This window comes from Staurois parvus, unplaced genomic scaffold (genome assembly GCF_062004578.1).
Source record: "Staurois parvus isolate SC_StPar_1 unplaced genomic scaffold, SC_StPar_1.0 ptg000098l, whole genome shotgun sequence".
In the NCBI taxonomy this organism is placed as follows: Eukaryota; Metazoa; Chordata; class Amphibia; order Anura; family Ranidae; genus Staurois; species Staurois parvus.
In genome coordinates this window covers 3,636,852-3,656,066 of record NW_028317894.1, presented here as the reverse complement: position 1 = coordinate 3,656,066, position 19,215 = coordinate 3,636,852, and the positions used below count along the sequence as shown (strand labels likewise).

Genomic DNA, 19,215 nt, shown 5'->3' with positions numbered 1-19,215 from the left:
TCGCAGACTGCTGGCACCAAACCAGGGATGCCTTCACCTGTGTTGACTCCCCCACCATCTGTCACTCAGGAGATAACGTTTGCCTCTCAGGAAGGGGGGGGTAGGGAATGAGGGCTGAGGAATACTTCCACTAAAAAGAAAAGAGAAAGGGGAACTCCGCGTCCAACTCTGTTGGGCTAGTTCGTTACACCAACTATAGTGTATTAAGCCAATAGTACACAAAACGAATACACAGCTGAAGGCAAAGAGATATGTGAAATCTGGCTGCAGTTTACATGGGGTCTATATTTAGATTTTGTTCACACATTGTTCACTCAGCATTCACTTTTTTATTTAAATCCAACTAGAAACATATGTGAATCTTGTGTGAAAGTTGTGTGAATGCTGTGTGAAAATATTTCTAAATACTTTTCTGGATAGCATTGTAACTGTTTGTTACCCTTACAATACCACATTTTGTATAGGTGTGCCCTACCTCATTTAAGGCATGTTTTTGTGTTTTATTAACCTTGGTACATTTTATAAAGTGTGTGGACATTTTGCTAGTGTTGTTGGATATTTTGCTATCAATTGACTAATTGTATAACATTAATGGTTTTGTCAGCAAAGTAATAATTATGTTGTTAGGTTGTTATGAAGGAAAATGCCAATGTTCTTGTATCATTATGTGTGTGTACAAACCTCCATTTAAACCACATTTTCCTTAATCTGTGTTTCATAAATTCTAATATCTGTATGAATTTGGTCATTTGCAGAGACTCTGCTACATTTTCTCATATGTAATGACTAAGGCCATACTGAGTTTGCATTTTGTCCAAGGAGAACTAATGTAGCGGGGCACGTGACGTATTGACGTTCCCGGAAGTGCCGTGGCGGCCATTTTGGATTCTGGAGCGCATGGTGGTCTGTATTCCTGGGACTCTCAGTATACTCCTGGCACTCTTCTAGAGTGTCAGTGTTTAGAAGTACTGTGGCAGTATATACTTTTTTATAATCAGGAAGCTGTTTGATACCACAATATGGCTGTATACACATCGTCAGGACCAGGAAGCTGTTTTTATCGGTTTATAATGTAAGTGGCTACAATAAAATTTGTATGTTATTTGATTCATACGCTGATCCCTGGTCTGTTTGTGAGGTCTAAGGGAAGTGTCTGGAGAAGAGGATGTCAATCTGAGGATATTCCATGCCTAAAATTTTGGATTACATGTTGATTATATTGAATTTAGGGTAATTATGCACTTTTACTATATGGTTTGCAGTGGTGTATATTGAGTATTTTTACGCGATTGCTGTGGCACTTTAGTGTTTGCATGCTGCACGTGTGGCACTGTCTTTGAGACCTAAGATAATACACTATGTCTAGATTTTTCTTTTTTTGAGGTATATGAAAAGCATCTGGGATTCATCTTCATTGTGTACGAGTGGGTACCTATTTATCAAGATCTGGATGTAATTTGGACAATTTTTCGCGATTTGGACATTTATTTGGACTTTGGGTGTATTTTAAGTCGGTTGATATATTATATTGGTACTTCAGGGGAAGGATTGTGATACGACTTTAATGGGTATTGTATTTTTGATGTGTGCTGACTTATAGTTATTTTATTCCAGCGATACTGATTGCTCCTGCCTGGCCCAGGAGGGCCTGGTATGCGGACATAGAGAAGATGGCAGTAGTTGGTCTGTGGGCCCTGCCATATCGGCCAGACCTGTTGTCTCAAGGACCCATATTGCACCCAGCTTTACGGCTGTTAAATTTGAAGGCGTGGCTATTGATACCCAGGTCCTGAAGGATAGAGGAGTGTCTGATTTTGTCATTCCCATCATGTTGGGTGCTAGAAAGGAAGTTTATTACAGAACCTGGAAGGCTTACATTGCCTGGTGTGAGGTTCACAAATAGCACCCACGATTTGTCAGGATTCTGAGGTTTCTTCAAACGGGGTTACAGAAGAATTTGGCTGTTGGTACCATTGAGGCCCAGGTTTTAGCATTAGCTATTTTTTTCCAGAGGCCCATTGCGTCTCACTCTTTGGTCCGCATTTTTTTTTTTTTTTTACAAGTATGGCACATGGCTCCTCCTATCAGGTTGCCTTTGTGTCCTTCGGACCTGAACTTTGTTTTGGAGGTTTTGCAAAAGCCACCATTTGAACCTATTGGAGAGATTCTACTGGTCGTGTTGACTGGTAAGGTGTTGTTCCTAGTGGCAATCACTTCTGCGAGAAGGGTGTCAGAGCTGGCAGCACTATTTCTGGTTTTGCATTATGATAGGGTGTTGTTGTTGTGACCTCATCTGTGCTTTTTACCAAAGGTGGTTTCTGGTTTACATCTCAATCAGGAATAAGTTCTGCCTTCATTCTTTCCTGGGCCTCAGTCAGCAAGAGAGAGATCTCTGCATACCTTGGATGTGATTCATGCTGTAAGGGTCTTACTGATGCAACGGCACAGTTCAGGGGGCCAGATGCTCTATTTGTGTTGCCAGAGGGGCCTAAGAAGGGGCAGGCGGCATCCAAGGCTACCGTTTATTTTTGGATCTGGCAAAAATTCAAGCCTATGATTTGAAAGGTAAACTCCCACCATTTTGGGTGAAGGCACATTCCATCAGGAGTGTGGGGGCATTTTGGGCAATCTGACATCAGGCATAAGTGGCTCAGGTTTGCAAGGCCGCTACATGGACTTCAGTTCACACATTCACAAAATTCTACCAGGTGGATGTCAGAGCCGCAGAGGATTCTGCCTTTGGCCGCTGTGTTTTACGAACTACTGAGTAGGTCCTGAAGGTTTGACGGTGGCTATCATGGTGTCACCCTCCCCTCAAATTTCTTATTGCTTTGGAACATCCCACATAGTCATGAATAGCCTGCTCTGTGTCCCGTGATGTACAATAAAAATTGATGTTTTTTTTGTACATACTTACCTTTAAAATCCATTTCTTTGAGTACATCACGGGACACAGAGGTCACACCCCTCTTTCAGGAATGTCATTGCTTGCTACAAAAACTGAGGTGCTTCCCGTATATGAGGGGTTATATAAATCCTCTCTGATTTTTCGGCCAGTGTCCATTCACCTATAGGTGGCCTATAACCCACATAGTCATGAAAAAACTGCTCTGTGTCCCGTGATGTACTCTTATAACCCACATAGTCATGAATAGCCTGCTCTCTGTCCTGTGATGCAATCCAAGAAATGGATTTTACAGGTAAGTATGTAGGAAAAAAAAATCCAATTTTTTGGTTCTTCAGTTTAAAAAGTTTAAGAACCCCGGGTCTATATTACTGGCACCTTGTACAGGTGTACTTTAGAGCCCAAACCAAGAGTGGAGATTTAGTGCAAGCAGCTGTGTGCAAGTTAAAGGGTTCATGTAACAGTACTGACACCTTTACTGTAATTTTTGTTCATGTAAGATTAGGTTTAGACTGTATTAGGTTAAAAGTTTTACTTATTCACCCATAAATGCTAATAGGTTTTATATGGCTGCATTGCTAACTTTTAGTTTCTCCCATGTTTAAGATTTTTGCAGAGAGTTTGCTGTGTTCAAGTCGCCAGGAGAACATCCAACTGGCTGGACATATGATGCATTGCAATGCAACTTCCATTGACCTCCCTGTAAGCATCAGCTCTAAAGGAAAAGTATTCTATAGAGTGAACTATGAGAAGAGTGTGGAACTGGTTCTGGCTGCCAGTAGAGAATACTTCAATTCATCTGCTACCCTCACAGACAACTGTATGGACCTGGCAAGGTATGTTAAAATTAAATGTTACCCATTGTAGTATGCGGGGCTTAGTTGCCTAAAGGCAAGACTGGTAATCAATTGTTCTTCATTAAATTCTGATAGGTCCTCAAATAAATGTGTGTAACCAATTCTGGACGAGCCTCTGAGGACCCTATGACACATGTCAGTTGTAAAACAGGCTCAGATGAAGTGATGTCTGAAATCCAATGTGCTGTATGTCACAAGGGCTCATTCTCACTAGTGGTTGTGGGGCAGTAAAATCCTGCTGTTAACGTCCCCCTTCCTCTACCCCCTTTAGCTATAGAGGCAGCGACGAGGGCTGTACACATCTGTAGCAGAAATGATACCCCCTGTCGTTTTTGGTGAGTGTGTCTCCCACCAATCACCACTCATTGCAGTGATTGGCTCCACTCTGCAAGCGTCCTGCCACTGTGTGTATTTCATGGTGTTGCAGCATGCCAAGGGGTGGGGGGAGTTAAAGCACGCAGTAAGTAGGCAATATAGCATCTCCTCACCACTTGCCAAATGCTCGCTAAAGAATGTTCAGAACGCGGCTGCTCTAATGTAGTCATACCCATCAATATCTGGAAACTGGTGGTTCTTACCAAAACTGTTGCAATGCTTACGTGAATTAGACACAGGCCATACATCCAGAAAAGTGATGCAAATGCTTTATTAAATGCACCCTATGTGTGATAACAGTAGAGTGGCCAGTTGTGCAACCTTTCAGTTTTGTTCTCTGTTACATAGTTACATAGTCTGGTTAAAAAAGACACAAATCCATCTAGTTCAACCAATAAAAGGGGAAAATAAATAAATACATTTTTTATACAACCCTATATGCACAATCCTATACCCACAATTGATCCAGAGGAAAGCAAGACCCCAGCCAAGAATGATCCAGTTTACTTAAACAGGGGCAAAAATTCCTTCCTGATCCTCCAAGAGGCAATCAGATATTCCCTCGATCAACTTTACCTATATACCCTGTTCCAAATTATTATGCAAATTATATTTTTCTCCTTTACCTAAATAATTTATGTAAATAACAGTCAGCATAATTTTCATGTTATCAACTATTAAGAGTACAATTCAAATTTTATTGAACAAACCTCCTAATGATAACAGGATTTTTTTTAAACATAAAAAGCTTACAATGCACTGTTCCAAATTATTACGCACAGTAAGTTTCAAAACACTTTATAGGTTGTAAAGAACTGAAAATTGTCATTTGTTGTGTTTGCAGCATATTAACTGAAATCAAAAGCTATTTCAATCAAACTTTTAACAACATTTTAACATTGTAAACATTTTAACAGGTCACGTTACATTTTACCATACAGTATCTCTCCCTGGAGTCTATACCTCTTTTAATACAAGAGAGGATTTTGTTTGCTTTGGAAATCACAGCTTGGCATTGCATGCCATTATTAAGCTTATGATCTACCAAGATACCCAGATCCTTGTCCACCATTGACTTCCACAATTGTACTCCCCCCTAATATGTATGATGCATGCATATTCTTAGCCCCCAAGTGCATAAATTTACATTTATCAACATTAAATCTCATTTGCCACATAGTTGCCCAATAAACAGTGCATTGATTTCGGCTTGTAAGTTGGAGACATCCTGTAAGGACGTATTTCCACTGCATACCTTGGTGTTATCTACAAAGACTGTAATAATAATTTTAATCCCAGACCCTATATCATTTATAATTATAATTTATAACCCTAGACCATTCAGAGTGTGGATTAATAACCACTACTCTCTGAATATTGTCTTTTAGCCAGTTTCCTATCCATTTCTATCCATTTACAAACTGATTTTTCCAAACCTGTAGACTTTACCTTACACTTTATCTGTGTGTGGGGAACTATGTCAAATGCTTTTGCAAAATTCCTATTATTTATAGCTTTTCTAACTTTGACGGAGAGCCACATAAGTTTTATTTTTAGCCTTTAAAATATATTGCCTATGGAAATATATCTTGCAGTGTGTTCACATACAGTCTTTTTGAAGAATTCCTATTTCTATTCTTTGTTCATCGATGATCATATTTCCTCCAAGTTTGAGTCCTGGAGAGCAGCTCTCATCCTTGGAAAATTTGTTGTCTTAAAGTTGAGAGTTTTTGTCTTTCCAATATGTGCTTGTTGTTTACAGCTAACATTAAATGAAATCATGTTATGGTCACTGCTACCCAGATGTTCTGTTATATGGACATTCATAATAAGCTCTGCATGTTTGAGATTACAAGGTCCAGCAGAGCATCATTCCTAGCCAGGGCGTCTATGAATTGTGCCATGAAATTGTCTTGTATTAGGTTTATAAATATTTGCCCTCTCACTGTTCTTGCAGTTAGTTTAAATCCCCCATTATTATCACTGTCCCAGCCCTTGCTGCCCTTTCTATCTGTGAAAAGAGCTGAATCTCCACCTTCTCGTTAACACTGGGTGGCCTATTACAAACTCCAATGATTACCTTTGTAGTACTCACCCCATGTGCAGTTCCACCCATAATGCTTCAGCCTCATCACACTTTCCATCAAGTAGGTCCTCTTTTACACTTCCTTTGAGATCAGTTCTCACATAGAGAAAAACACCACCACCTTTCCTTATTACCTTGTCTCTCAGAAAGAAAACATAGCCAGGAATATTAATAGGCCCGGTCACGTGAAGATTGAAGCCAAGATTCAGCAATACCATTTAAATCATAGTTCTCTTCATACACCAAAGCTTCCAACTCACCTATTTTGCTTGGCAGACTTCTGGCATTGGTGAACAAACACTTTAATTCTGTGCCACATTTTTAGCATACATTGCATTTTTTAAAATTTAGTAAAAAAAAAAAAATGTCATTGGTCGTTTGTAACATGAGAACCTTCTTATCACCTGTCATAGCCCTCCCGTATCTTTCCGCATTCCACCCACCTATAGGGACTGACCCCTGTCTGACTTATTATAGTCTAATTCTCCCCTTATTCCTAGTTTAAATACTCCTCCTGCCTTCTCCAACCTCTCCCCCAGCACAGCAAACCCCCTTCCATTTAGGTGCAAACCATCTTTAGCATATAGGTTTTACTCCAATGAAAATTCAACCCAGTGCTCTAGAAACCCAAATCCTTCCCTTTTACACCAGTTCTTTAGCCATCCATTCAGTCCTCTAATCTCACCTGTTTTTCTTTTGTTGCGCATGGCACAGGCAATATTTCAGAGAATATCACTTTGGATGTCCTTCCCTTTAACTTGCAGCTTAGTTCTTTAAATTGATTATTAAGTAGCACCCCTAAACCACACGTAGTGTTAGACCCTGACTGCTTCAACCCTGGCAGAACGACCACACTAAACATCTTAAACGATGCAGTCGCGCTCTGGTACGATTCTCTCGCAAAACCAAATCCCCTCAAGCATTCTCCCTCTACAAATCCACCTTCTGCACCTGCACCTCCTCCCTCCACACCGCCAAACAAACCTACTTCGTAACCCTCATCAACACCCTCTCCTCCAATCCTCGTCAGCTCTTCTCCACTTTCAACTCCCTACTCTCTCTCCCCCCCCACCCCCACCCAGTACCTCACTCACCGCCCACGAGATTGCCATTCACTTCCAAAATAAGGAAGGATGCAATCCGTAAGAACATTGCCAATGCTCCACCTACCTCCCCACCTAGCCTCCCTCCCGCTACAACCCCTCCAACTCTCCCCTCCTCTGACCTCGCAACTGCCCTGCCCCCCATCACCCTTAACATCCTGCACACCATAACCCCCCCAACACTCTGCTCCTTCTGCCTTGCCACCACTAAGGAGGTCACCAAGGTCTTCTCAGAAGCCTGCCTCACCACTTGCCCCCTTGACCCTGTCCCCACACAACTCCTCCGGGCACCCTCCCCCTTCATCCTACGCTCCCTCACCCACATCTTCAATCTCTCCCTCTCTACTGGTGCATTCCCCTCCCCCCTAAAGCATGCACACATCACCCCCATACTCAAAAAACCCTCCTTGGACCCCACTGACCTGAACAACCTTAGACCCTTCTCCCTGCTGCCATTCACTTCCAAGCTCCTTGAGTGCTTAATCTACAATCACCTAAGCTCCCACCTCATTGACAACAACCTCCTCGATCCACTACAGTCTGGTTTCCGTCCCCTACACCCCACCAATACCGCCTTACTCAAAATCACTAATGACCTTCTAACCACCAAAGCTAATGGCCACTACTCAGTCCTCCTGCTCCTCAACCTCTCCGCGGCCTTTGACACAGTTGACTACCCCCTCCTCCTCGATAAACTGCACTCCCTCGGCATCAGAGACTCCGCTCTCTCCTGGCTCTCCTCCTATCTCTCCCAATCCTCCTTCAGCGTTACCTATAACGCTACCACCTCTCCCCCTCTCTGTTGGGGTCCCCCAAGGCTCTGTCCTCGGGCCCCTTCTTGTCTCCATTTACACCTCCTCCCTTGGCAAACTGATACACTCCCACGGCTTCAACTATCACCTCTACGCCGATGACACGCAAATTTACACCTCCACCCCTCAACTCACCCCTTCAGTCTCTGCCCGTATAACCCACCTGCTGAAGGACGTATCAGACTGGATGTCGCTCCACTTCCTCAAACTGAACCTTTCAAACACCGAGCTCCTAATTTTGCCCCCCACCCTCTCCATCACGACCAACAAAGCCACCATCAGTCCAACCCCGCAAGCCAAAGTCCTAGGTGTCACTCTAGATTCAAACCTGTCCTTCCCCATGTCCAATCGCTAGCAAGCTCATGCAGGCTCCACCTCCGTAACATCTCCAAAATACGTACGTTCCTAACCCCAGACACTACTAAACAACTTGTTCACTCCCTCATTATCTCACGCCTGGACTACTGCAACTCCCTCCTCACTGGCCTACCTCATCACAGACTATCCCCGCTTCAGTCAATCCTGAACTCAGTGGCCAGACTCATCCACCCTACCAACCACTCCTCTTCTGCCACCCCCCTCTGTCATTCCCTCCACTGGCTCCCGATTGCCCAACGCATCAAATTCAAACTACTAACACAGACATACAAAGCCATTCATAACGCTGCCCCAAACTACCTCACCGACCTGATACCCAAATACCACCCAACCCGTAATCTTCGCTCCTCACAAGACCTCCTACTTTCTAGCTCCCTGGTCTCTACCTCCCACGCCCGACTGCAGGACTTCTCCAGGACTTCCCCCGTCCTCTGGAACTCACTACCCCAATCCATCAGACTGTCACCTACCCTCCTCACCTTTAGACGCACCCTGAAAACCCATCTCTTCAGGGAAGCCTACCCCACCCTCACCTAACTGCCAATCTCCTCCACTCCTCCTACCACTCCATCCCCCACAGCCACTTCCCCCTGTGCCATTATCCCCTCCCTCTTAGATTGTAAGCTCGAAAGAGCAGGGCCCTCGAACCCCTCGTGTATTGTTTTGTTACTGTACTGTCTCATGTACTGTCCCCCACTATAATGTACAGCGCTGAGCAAACCTTTTGGTGCTATATAAATACTGTATAATAATAATAATAAGTGGTGTCCATCTTCCATGTGTTCTGTCATTGGTTTCAATATAACCCAAGACAGCTGCGTCATTCCCAGCCCTTCCCAGTAATTTATCATTTCGAACTGTGGCACTAGGGAGACCGCAAATCATTCAGTTCAGGCGATCACAAATGATTCTTTCAGTCCTTCTGATTATATAATCCCCTATAACCACCAACAGTCTTGGCCTTCCTGCACTACCCTTACTACCCCTACTAGATGTGCTGCCCTCCCGACTGTTAGGGATATCAGTGACATCTAGGTCTGCCACCTCTGAGTGCGTCACGCGATGTTATCAGTACAAGATATTTTTGGTAATAATGATATGGCCAACCAAGTTTATGTGAGATAGGCCAGTAAGAAATAGAAACCTTCCACTGAAAATATGAAAAACTGAGTTACCATCCTAAAACAGAAGATGATTACGTGTTTATAATAATTTCCCACACAATCTAAGATAGTGATTGTATATGTAGAGCTTTAAATTACTTTTATCACTTTAGTAGGCCATGGGTGCTGGTTAAGTCAGTGTTAGAACATTATCTAGAATGATGTACAATAATCAGTAGGTGTTTTTAACCTTTATTTCTCTCTAAATATTGAAAGGACTGAAAATTAATAGTATATAAATGCATCTAGAGGAGGTGCAGAAAGCACATGTCGTCCTTGTCTACCAATGTCACTGATGTGCAGAATTGAAATAAACAAATTTGTTGGCTGTGTGGAAAAGTCATTTAATTTACAGTTTCTCACATTTTTGTAAATATTTTATCATATCATGTGACAACACTGAAGAAATTACACTTTGCTACAATGTAAAGTAGTGCGTGTACAGCTTGTATAACAGCTGTCCCCTCAAGATAACTCAACACACAGCCATTAATGTCTAAACCGCTGGCAACAAAAGTGAGTACACCCTAAGTGAAAATGTCCAAATTGGGCCCAATTAGCCATTAACCCCCCCCCCTCCGGTGTCATGTAACTCGTTAGTGTTACAAGATCTCAGGTATGAATGGGGAGCAGGTGTGTTACATTTGGTGTTCTTGCTCTCACTCTCTCATACCGGTCAATGGAAGTTCAACATGGCACCTCATGACAAAGAACTCTCTGAGGATCTAAAAAAAAGGAATTGTTGCTCTACATAAAGATGGCCTAGGCTATGAGAAGATTGCCAAGACCCTGAAACTGAGCTGCAGCATGGTGGCAGTTTAACAGGACAAGTTCCAGTCAGAACAGGCCTAGCCATGGTTGACCAAAGTAGTTGAGTGCACGTGCTCAGCGTCATATTCAGAAGTTGTCTTTGGGAAATAGATGTATGAGTGCTGCCAGCATTGCTGCAGAGGTTGATGGGGTGGGGGGGTCAGCCTGTCAGTGCTCAGACCATACGCTGCACACTGCATCAAATTGGTCTGCATAGCTGTCATTCCAGAAGGAAGCCTCTTCTAAAGATGATGCACAAGAAAGCCTGCAAACAGTTTGCTGAAGACAAGCAGACTAAGGACATGGATTACTGGAACCATGTCCTGTGGTCTGATGAGACCAAGATAACTTATTTGGTTCAGATGGTGTTAAGCGTGTGTGGCAGCAACCAGGTGAGGAGTACAAAGACAAGTGTGTCTTGCCTACAGTCAAGCATGTTGGTGGGAGTGTCATGGTCTGGGGCTGCATGAGTGCTGCCAGCACTGGGGAGCTACAATTCATTGAGGGAACCATGAATGCCAACATGTACTGTGACATACTGAAGCAGAGCATGATCCCCTCCCTTCAGAGACTGGGCCGCAGGGCAGTATTCCAACATAACGACCCCCAATATACCTCCAAGATGACCACTGCCTTGCTAAAGAAGCTGAGGGTAAAGGTGATGGACTGGCCAAGCATGTCTCCAGACCTAAACCCTATTGAGCATCTGTGGGGCATCCTCAAACAGAAGGTGGAATAGCGCAAGGTCTCTAACATCCGTGATGTCGTCATGGAGGAGTGGAAGAGGACTCCAGTGGCAACCTGTGAAGCTCTGGTGAACTCCATACCTAAAAGGGTTAAGGGAGTGCTGGAAAATTAATGGTGGCCACACAAAATATTGCCACTTTGGGCCCAATTTGGACATTTTCATTTATGGGTGTACTCATTTTTGTTGCCAGTGGTTTAGACATTAATGACTGTGTTGAGTTATTTTGAGAGGACTGCAAATTTACACTGTTATACAAGCTGTACACTCACTACTTTACATTGTAGCAAAGTGCCATTTCTTCAGTGTTGTCACATGAAAAGATATAATAAAATATTTACAAAATGTGAGGGGTGTACTCACTTCTGTGAGATGCTGTAGCTTACATTACATTACTGGTCTTAACCCTCCACTATCATGTGACTGGGCAGTGAAAGAAGCATCAGACTAAGGCCCCTTTCACATTGGCATTTGAGCTTAGTTTGGTATCTTGAAGCAATCTCCTTCTCCAGAAATCCTACCTGCTCCTCTGAACAGAATAAATGTGACACAAGCAGAAAAATGGTGACGCCACACCCTTCTCCTGTGAGTGACAGGCTGTGTTGAAGACGAGACCAGCATGAGCCTCCCTGTAATATACTGCAAAGAGGTGGGAAATTGGGTGTCCTCTTCTTGCTGGTCTCTGCCATCACAAGATCAAGAACTCAGCACCAGTGATTTATGACATAGATCGGCATCACTTCAGTAATGCTGTAGTTATCTAATTAAGTCTGCTGACAGCTGATTATTTTCCTGCTCTATTCACAGCGCCTAGCTTGTAAATTGCTGTTTACAGAGTTTTACATGAAAGTGTTTCCTGATCCACATTGCCACTTTAGGCTGTAAGATTCCTAGGAATTTTAAAATTAACCCTTTCCTACCAGCTTTCTTTTGATTAGCACAGATTCTGTGCTGTAAGCAGAGCTGACATAGTCACAGGCACCTGTGTATTCTCCTGAATGCACTCAGGAGACATGCTCGCAGGCAATAGAGATGGCAGATAGCTGTGCATCTTCTTTAGCCGAGGCTGGAGGGTGTATATAACTGAGGGATTGTGTAACATCATATCTCGGCCTACTATTCTCTGGTCCTAAGCCATGCCCATGCTATTAAAAAAACAAAACAAAAACAAAACACCTTTAATAATGTATTCATACAAAGAGCTGCATCAAAGTAGAAGTAGGAAGCTCAGAGGAGGCGAGGAAGTAGAAGTAGGAAGTTCAGAGGAGGCGAGGAAGTAAAATGAAGCTCAGAGGAGGCGAGGAGTAGAAAGCTCAGAGAAGGTGAGGAAGTAGAAGATGACAGAAGTAGAAAGCTCAGAGAAGGTGAGGAATTCTGACAGCCATATTTGATATTATGGGACTTTGCAGTTTCCAGAGTTAACTTAGAAGTAGAGATCTTAAGCTTGTAGATGACTGCATAGTTAGGAGGACTAGTTAATAGACGTTTCTTGCAATAATGGTGCAGTACTTTTATATTAGCTTGTGTACGTACCTTAAGTACATTGAGTACAAGAAGATTTTAAAAAGCTTATAAAACAAATCTTTGTGTGCCTGGTGAGTACATCCCAGCCTCTCCTAAATTAGTTTTGGGCTTGTAGTGAAAGCTTCCAGACAGAACCTCTAATTGAATAAGTTAGGTGGATACATGTGAACTATTCAGGTCCAGGCTCGCTCCTTTCTTTTCCGGTATATAGAGGCATTCAGGAGTTTTAATGGAATATTTACCAGTGCTCAGCTGAGTACAGCAATAATACAAGTTCACAGTGCACATTATAAACAAGAAAAGTTTTATTGTACTGGATAAGTTTTAATAAGCAAAGTCTGAGTTATTTCTGCTCTGCCAGTGATTTAATTTGCTTCGAATCAGGTCAGAACCTCAGACAGGTTTTTGCTTTCTTAAGGAAAATAACTTTCCGGTTTTAGAACTATTCAGTTTTTTCCTACTTGAAAAGCAGCACATACTTTCTCATTTTTTATTATTACAATAGTGTTTCTAGGTAAGAGTGGGAGGTGGCTGCAGTGTTGACCTCTATTCTTGTTATCTTCTCAGATAGACATTTGTGATGTGACCCTTGGTGTTAAATTTACCCTGACCAATGACACCAGTATATTCTGTGTTATAAATTAATCGTGATCATCTGATACCCTTTTAGCTGAAAAAAAGCATAGCTAGTGAAAATTATGCCAGAGCCCTGGTGAATGTGAATATAATGTATATATTTTTATTTTGCTGTCTGTAGAATATTGTCCTGTCTTTCCAAAGGAAGAGAAAATCCCCTCTTACCCATTTGCCACTGGAAAAGGTGTAAATAACAAAGAAACCCATGTACAGATGGCAGAGGTGAATAATGCTGGGAGAGTCCTAGGCAATGGATGGTGTGTGGAGGTCCAGTGGTTAAGAAAGCAGCACAGCGATGGCAGCTCCTCGGAGAGTAAAGGGATCTCTGCAGCCAACAGAAACATAGAGGGCACTGATCTGGGTGATCCTTTTTAAAGCTGCACCCAGATCAGCGCTCTGTTTGCTACTAGAACAGGTGTCCCCATTAAAAGATATTCATCTCCCCCTGTTCAGATGACAGTGGTAACATTTTTGGTTTCCCATCACTTTCTATTTTAGAGAACGGCCACCAGGGCAAATAGAGGCTGTATTTCCCCACAAACAGAAAAAGCTGACATTGATTTTATTACTCCCCTACTCTATTCAAAACAAAAAAGGAAAAAAAAAATCCATTTCAAAACCAATCTTTTGGGTTTATAAGCTCCCCCGCCCACCCCCATGTGTTCTATGTGCCCTACCTTGATGGCCCTCCTGCACTTTTTTTTTTTTTTACTAGTTTTCCAATATCTTCTGCCTAGTCATGTGATATAACAGCAGTGCCACTCAATGTGCACCATTAAACTGTGGGTGCAGTACATCATCCCTGGAGGGTGAGGACATAGTGTTGTGCACTTACAGGCTTTCACTTGGTGTCATGTAAAGCTGGCCATAGCTGGATTGATAATCGGGTGGTTCATTAAAGGCCGGACAAATTTTGATCCACCTGTGTCTATTCCCTCTTAGGAGTTGTCAGTCTAATGACTGGCTTCTCTGGAATGTTGGGATGTTGGAAACTTTTCAAGGAGTCTCGCTATGCACCGCAGGGAAAAAGACCCCCCCCCCCCACCTTTTATAGGTAAGTTTCATACAACATGTTACATTATACAGTCAGAAATGCCCTAGGTGTTCAGGATATGCAAATATAAGCTGCTTATGTATGGCATGATTGCTTTGAATGTAGCATAGGGACAAAACCAGACGCGTTTCAGCAACAGATTTATTCTTCAGGGGAAGAGAAGGGTAAGCCATATCTATAATGTAATCACAGAGCTTAGTAAAATACACAATGGAAATAACATTACATATTCTGCATTATCTCATAATGTGCATTGTTGCAAAGGCCAAGGTCATACTCACATTGTACAGAATGAAAAATACAACATCGATCATAGATTAAAATTCACATAAAGAACCAGACTGTGGGTGCTTATTAGAATGCTGCTTCATCACTGTGTAACAACATTAGGAAAAGAGAGTCAAATTGCTGAAAGCCCAACTCCTGAAATGATTAAAAAAGCTACCCTGCACTGCAATGCATAATAACTCTAGGGGATGAGGAATAAGATGTAATATTTATGCCTCACTCTAGCTGTCTTCCTCCATCTGTGCGACTCGACCCTAAAGCCTGTTCTATAAGGTGGTCGCATAATGACATCATCAAGTACAGTGTGAGATCAGTAGTCCTGCAATGTATGCAATGATGGCGGAGGACCACCCACAAGTTGGAGTAGAGGAGCGTGTAGAAGCGAAGAGTAAAATAAGTATCACACCTTTTTCCCTTTTCTGCTAGAGTTTACAAGCATTTACCCCTTGTTAGTTTTTTTTTTTTTTTTTTTTTAAATTCCTGGAGTTGGGCATTAACTGCAGGAGAGAAAAGTCAGGTCACCAGCATCCATGTGTTGTCTGCCAATGCTGTGTAAATCTCAAGACTTAATGGACAGATATTCATATGCATTGCAGTGTAAAACCACTCCCTCATATGTAATTCAGTTGTTTATTAGGCCATTTACCTGGAGTTCAGTTGTAACTTTTGTTACAGGATTTCCAAAATTCAGATTAAATGCTTTGTCGTGACCCTCTGTGCTTATCAGCAATGGAAGCAGATTATTCTGTATTCTACAAATACAAGTGTCGGTAGATACACAGAGGAAATGAGATGAGAAGCAGCATCAAAAGGTCTGCCCTGCAAACAGGCACAGTCTATGTTAGGTCTTTAAAAAACAAAAACACAAAATTCAGGTCTATAAAACTCCATGTACACTAGCGTTTTTTTAAGCTAAGAACCGCTGGTAATAGTGTTTTTTAGTAGCCTTTAGAAGTGTTTAGGTGCATTAGTGTGTTGTTCATTTTTTTTATAGTACATGAAGTAAAAAGAAAAAGCTAAACAAAAAAGCTGTTAGTAGCGTTTTAGGAGCATTTACCTTTTTTTTTTTTCTGCTTAAAAAATGCTCCAACAAACTCTAATGTGTGCATGCTTCGAACCAGGTCAGAACCTCAGACAGGTTTTTGCTTTCTTAAAGTGTTACTAAACCCCGGACCCTGCATTCACTATATCTGGTCTCCCGCAGTACACACAACATGGAAGTGCAATTATTCTAGTAAATAAAAACTGCTAAATACCTTTTCTCATCAGCAGTATATAGCAGTCTTGTGACTTCTATCAGTGTCCAGCAGAGCACTGGTTAAAGCTTGTAGAAGCAGTTTTTTCTAGGAGGATGTAGAACCCCTGACCTATGTCTGGGCAGTGTTAATAGGCCCTGTGCTGATCACATGCACTCTCCCAAGAAAAAAAAAAAACCTCTCCAGCAATATACCCCAAACCAAACTGAGCATGTGCACTGTCTCCACACAATATGTCTTATCAGGAGATAAGAGGGAGACACTGGAAAAAAGGGAGAATCAGAGGAGTCAGGATCAAACAGCCTTTTTACACAATGCAAAGGCTTAACCTCTTAGGTTCCACAGTGAGTATAACACGCATGCTCTACTGCATATACAGACTGATTTTGTTGTTGTAGGTTTAGGAACACTTTAAGGAAAATAACTTTCTGTTTTTAGAACTATTCATGGACAGATAGGATAACACAATTTAGCTTCTAGGAGCAGAAATAAAAATGCTAATAACCACTTCTATAAGCTTAAAAAACCTTTAGTGTTCATAGAGCACATAGATTTGGAGTGGAGAAAACGGTTTGTGCAGCTTTATCTGGATCTTGGTATTGCCGGATGGGGCTGTGTAGTTTGGAGATTCCTAAAAGTCTTGGGCGGGATGGACCCCACCCCTGTGTCTGGGTGTTGTGGACAACCAGCAGGGTGTGTGCAAAGGTGCACACAGCCCTTATAACGATGGGCTTGCAAGAGCAGTTGGTGGTGGGAGTTGGAGTTGCTTGAAGACTGAACCCTGTTGGGACAGCTGTGAGTCCCTGTTGGAGACTACAATCGGTGTGAGGGGGATTCGGGGCCCAAGGACTGGGAATGTTTGGCCAGCGCTGAGAGTCCGGGAGATCAAGAGAGGGTCTGGGAGACTGTGGAGGCCAGTGAATCCAGGGGGGCTGGAGAGAATCCAGAAGTCTCTGGGGGATGCAAGCTGGAGACACTGTTAAAACCCTGTCTAGAGGCCTTGTGGGCCTGAATGGCAAGTTTCTGCCACATATGTCAGAGAGAGAGAGAGACAAATGGCTTGGTATACTGTTGTTTGATTACTGAATGAAGATGAAACCCCTGCCTGGGAATCCTGGTTTTTCTACCTTCTGATAAAAGTGGGCTACCAGGCCCTTAACTATAATGCTGGTTTGATATGGACTCACTGTATAAAAATCGCATCTACCACTAAGCTAAACATCCCCCCATATATTTATTTCAGGTACTTATATAGCACCATCAATTTACGCAACGCTTTACATATATATATTGTACATTCACATCAGTCCCTAACCCTCCAGGGGTGTACAATCTAAGGTCCCTAATTCACATTCATACATACACATACTAGGGCCAATTTAGACAGGAGCCAATTAACCTACCAGCATGTCTTTGGGAAGTGTGGGAGGAAACTGTAGTACCCAGAGGAAACCCACGCAGGCACAGGGAGAGCATGCAAACTTCATATCACAAGTGGTGTTCAGTTGCGGGCAAGCAGGTGGTGAAATCCGGGTCTCTGCTCCAGTGGTGAGTTTTTCACGTCTGGAGTTGCTGCTGGCTTTGAGGTAGCTAGGCGAACAGCACTGCGGTGGAATTAATTTGATGCACTGTGTTGCATGCAGGTAGTGTACATGTGAAAGTAAGAGCTCAGCGTGGCCTGAGAAGATGTCTCCACATGGGAGGGCCAGTCCAGAGGGTCCAGTGATGTTTGAGAGAGTGAATGATTGGTTCAATCTGAACCAAAATAAAGTATGGGGCACAGTGTGAGGGGCTGAGATCTGGGCCTCTGACAACCCATGCTACCTACAGACGGGGACAGTGTTTTGTCAACAGCTTCATACTGTCTCCGCTGTCGCTACTTCGAAGTGCAGCAACCACAACAAGACAAAAGGAGGAGCAAGTTGCCGCAGCACGGCCTTCTCAACATGGAGAATCGTCTCCGCAGAAATAATCTCCGTTTTTGGTGGGCTTACCGGAGAAGGCGGAGGGTAATAACCCTGTAGAATTAATCAGGAATTGAATCCTAACTACTTTTGGTAAAGAAAATCTTAACCCTTTCTTTTCTGTGGAAAGAGCTCATAGGGTGCCATCTCATCCTCCACCACCAGGGGAGGGCGGACAGACCCTTTTTGCTGAAACTTGTACACTATAAGGACAGAGACATTATCCTTAGACTATCTCAGCAACAACCAAACATGGAATTCCAAGGTGGGAAATATCTATCTTTTCATTTTTCTCTGCTGAAATTCATCGTAAGCAAGCTAGATTCACAGCAGTTAAAAGACGCCTGCGAGCAATCCAGGTTTCTTACTCCATGCTTTATCCCGCCAAGCTACGAGTGGTGGCCGACGGATCCATACAATTTTTTGATTCGCCAAATGCTGCGGCTAACTGGCTAGACCGCAATGAACGACATCTACGCCAATCTTCATCTTGACCAGGATGCTGACCGGTGGTCTCCCTTTATTCTTTACAATATCTCCTTAGTTATGAAAGCGGAGTCGAGGGAAATGAGATACCTTATCACAAACACAGGAACCCACTCACAAGGTCACACCATTAAGACAGTCAGCTTTAGCCCTTCTGCTTTCCCCCCAAGTAACCCTGCGGGGCATACTTAAGTTTACTTTGGTTTGGTCCTTTGTTTTTATGGGCTTGCCGTATTGTCTCTGTGATTGGTCAGTGTCACTTCTTTCCCATTGTTTTACCACAAGGGTTACAGGTCATTTTGTTTTTTTTTTCATCGAAAAGGATTTGTCTGCAATATTTGCTAGAATATTATTGATATGAGGCACCATATTCTACCCACTAACACTTATCCTGATTGTTCTTATACTCTGTCAGTATTCAATGAGCAAACAAAAGGATGCTGTCCTCTCTTAGAATGTCCGAGGGTTTCATGATCTGAAGAGGACTGCTACTTTCACATTCATCTGCCATCAATCTCCCTCAATTGTATGTCTTCAAGAGTCTCACCTGACAGTGGATACTTTCCATTATCTGCATAGATCCAAGTCTCCTATACAGCTCCACGCTACGCATTCTCAATACTCCAGGGGTGTGAGCATACTGGTGGCTGAGGGGGTACCTTTTACGGTTCTCTCCTCACTAATTGATTCACTGGGACGTTATATTTTTTTTTTCATTGTAACTGCAGCTCTCAGATGTGTGTTCTTGCTAATATCTATTATCTAATTCCTAG

General features: G+C 42.7%; 1 protein-coding gene across 2 annotated transcripts in view; it reads left to right on the top strand.

Moving 5' to 3' along the window:
* The window catches only part of NBAS (NBAS subunit of NRZ tethering complex), a 1,021,307-nt gene that overhangs the window by 354,696 nt on the left and 647,396 nt on the right, over positions 1 to 19,215 (top strand). For both annotated transcript variants that reach the window (XM_089671087.1, XM_089671086.1), the window contains exon 30: positions 3,512 to 3,741. In XM_089671087.1, coding sequence (XP_089527213.1) covers positions 3,512 to 3,741 — 230 coding nt within the window. The remainder of the gene's footprint in view (positions 1 to 3,511; positions 3,742 to 19,215) is intronic.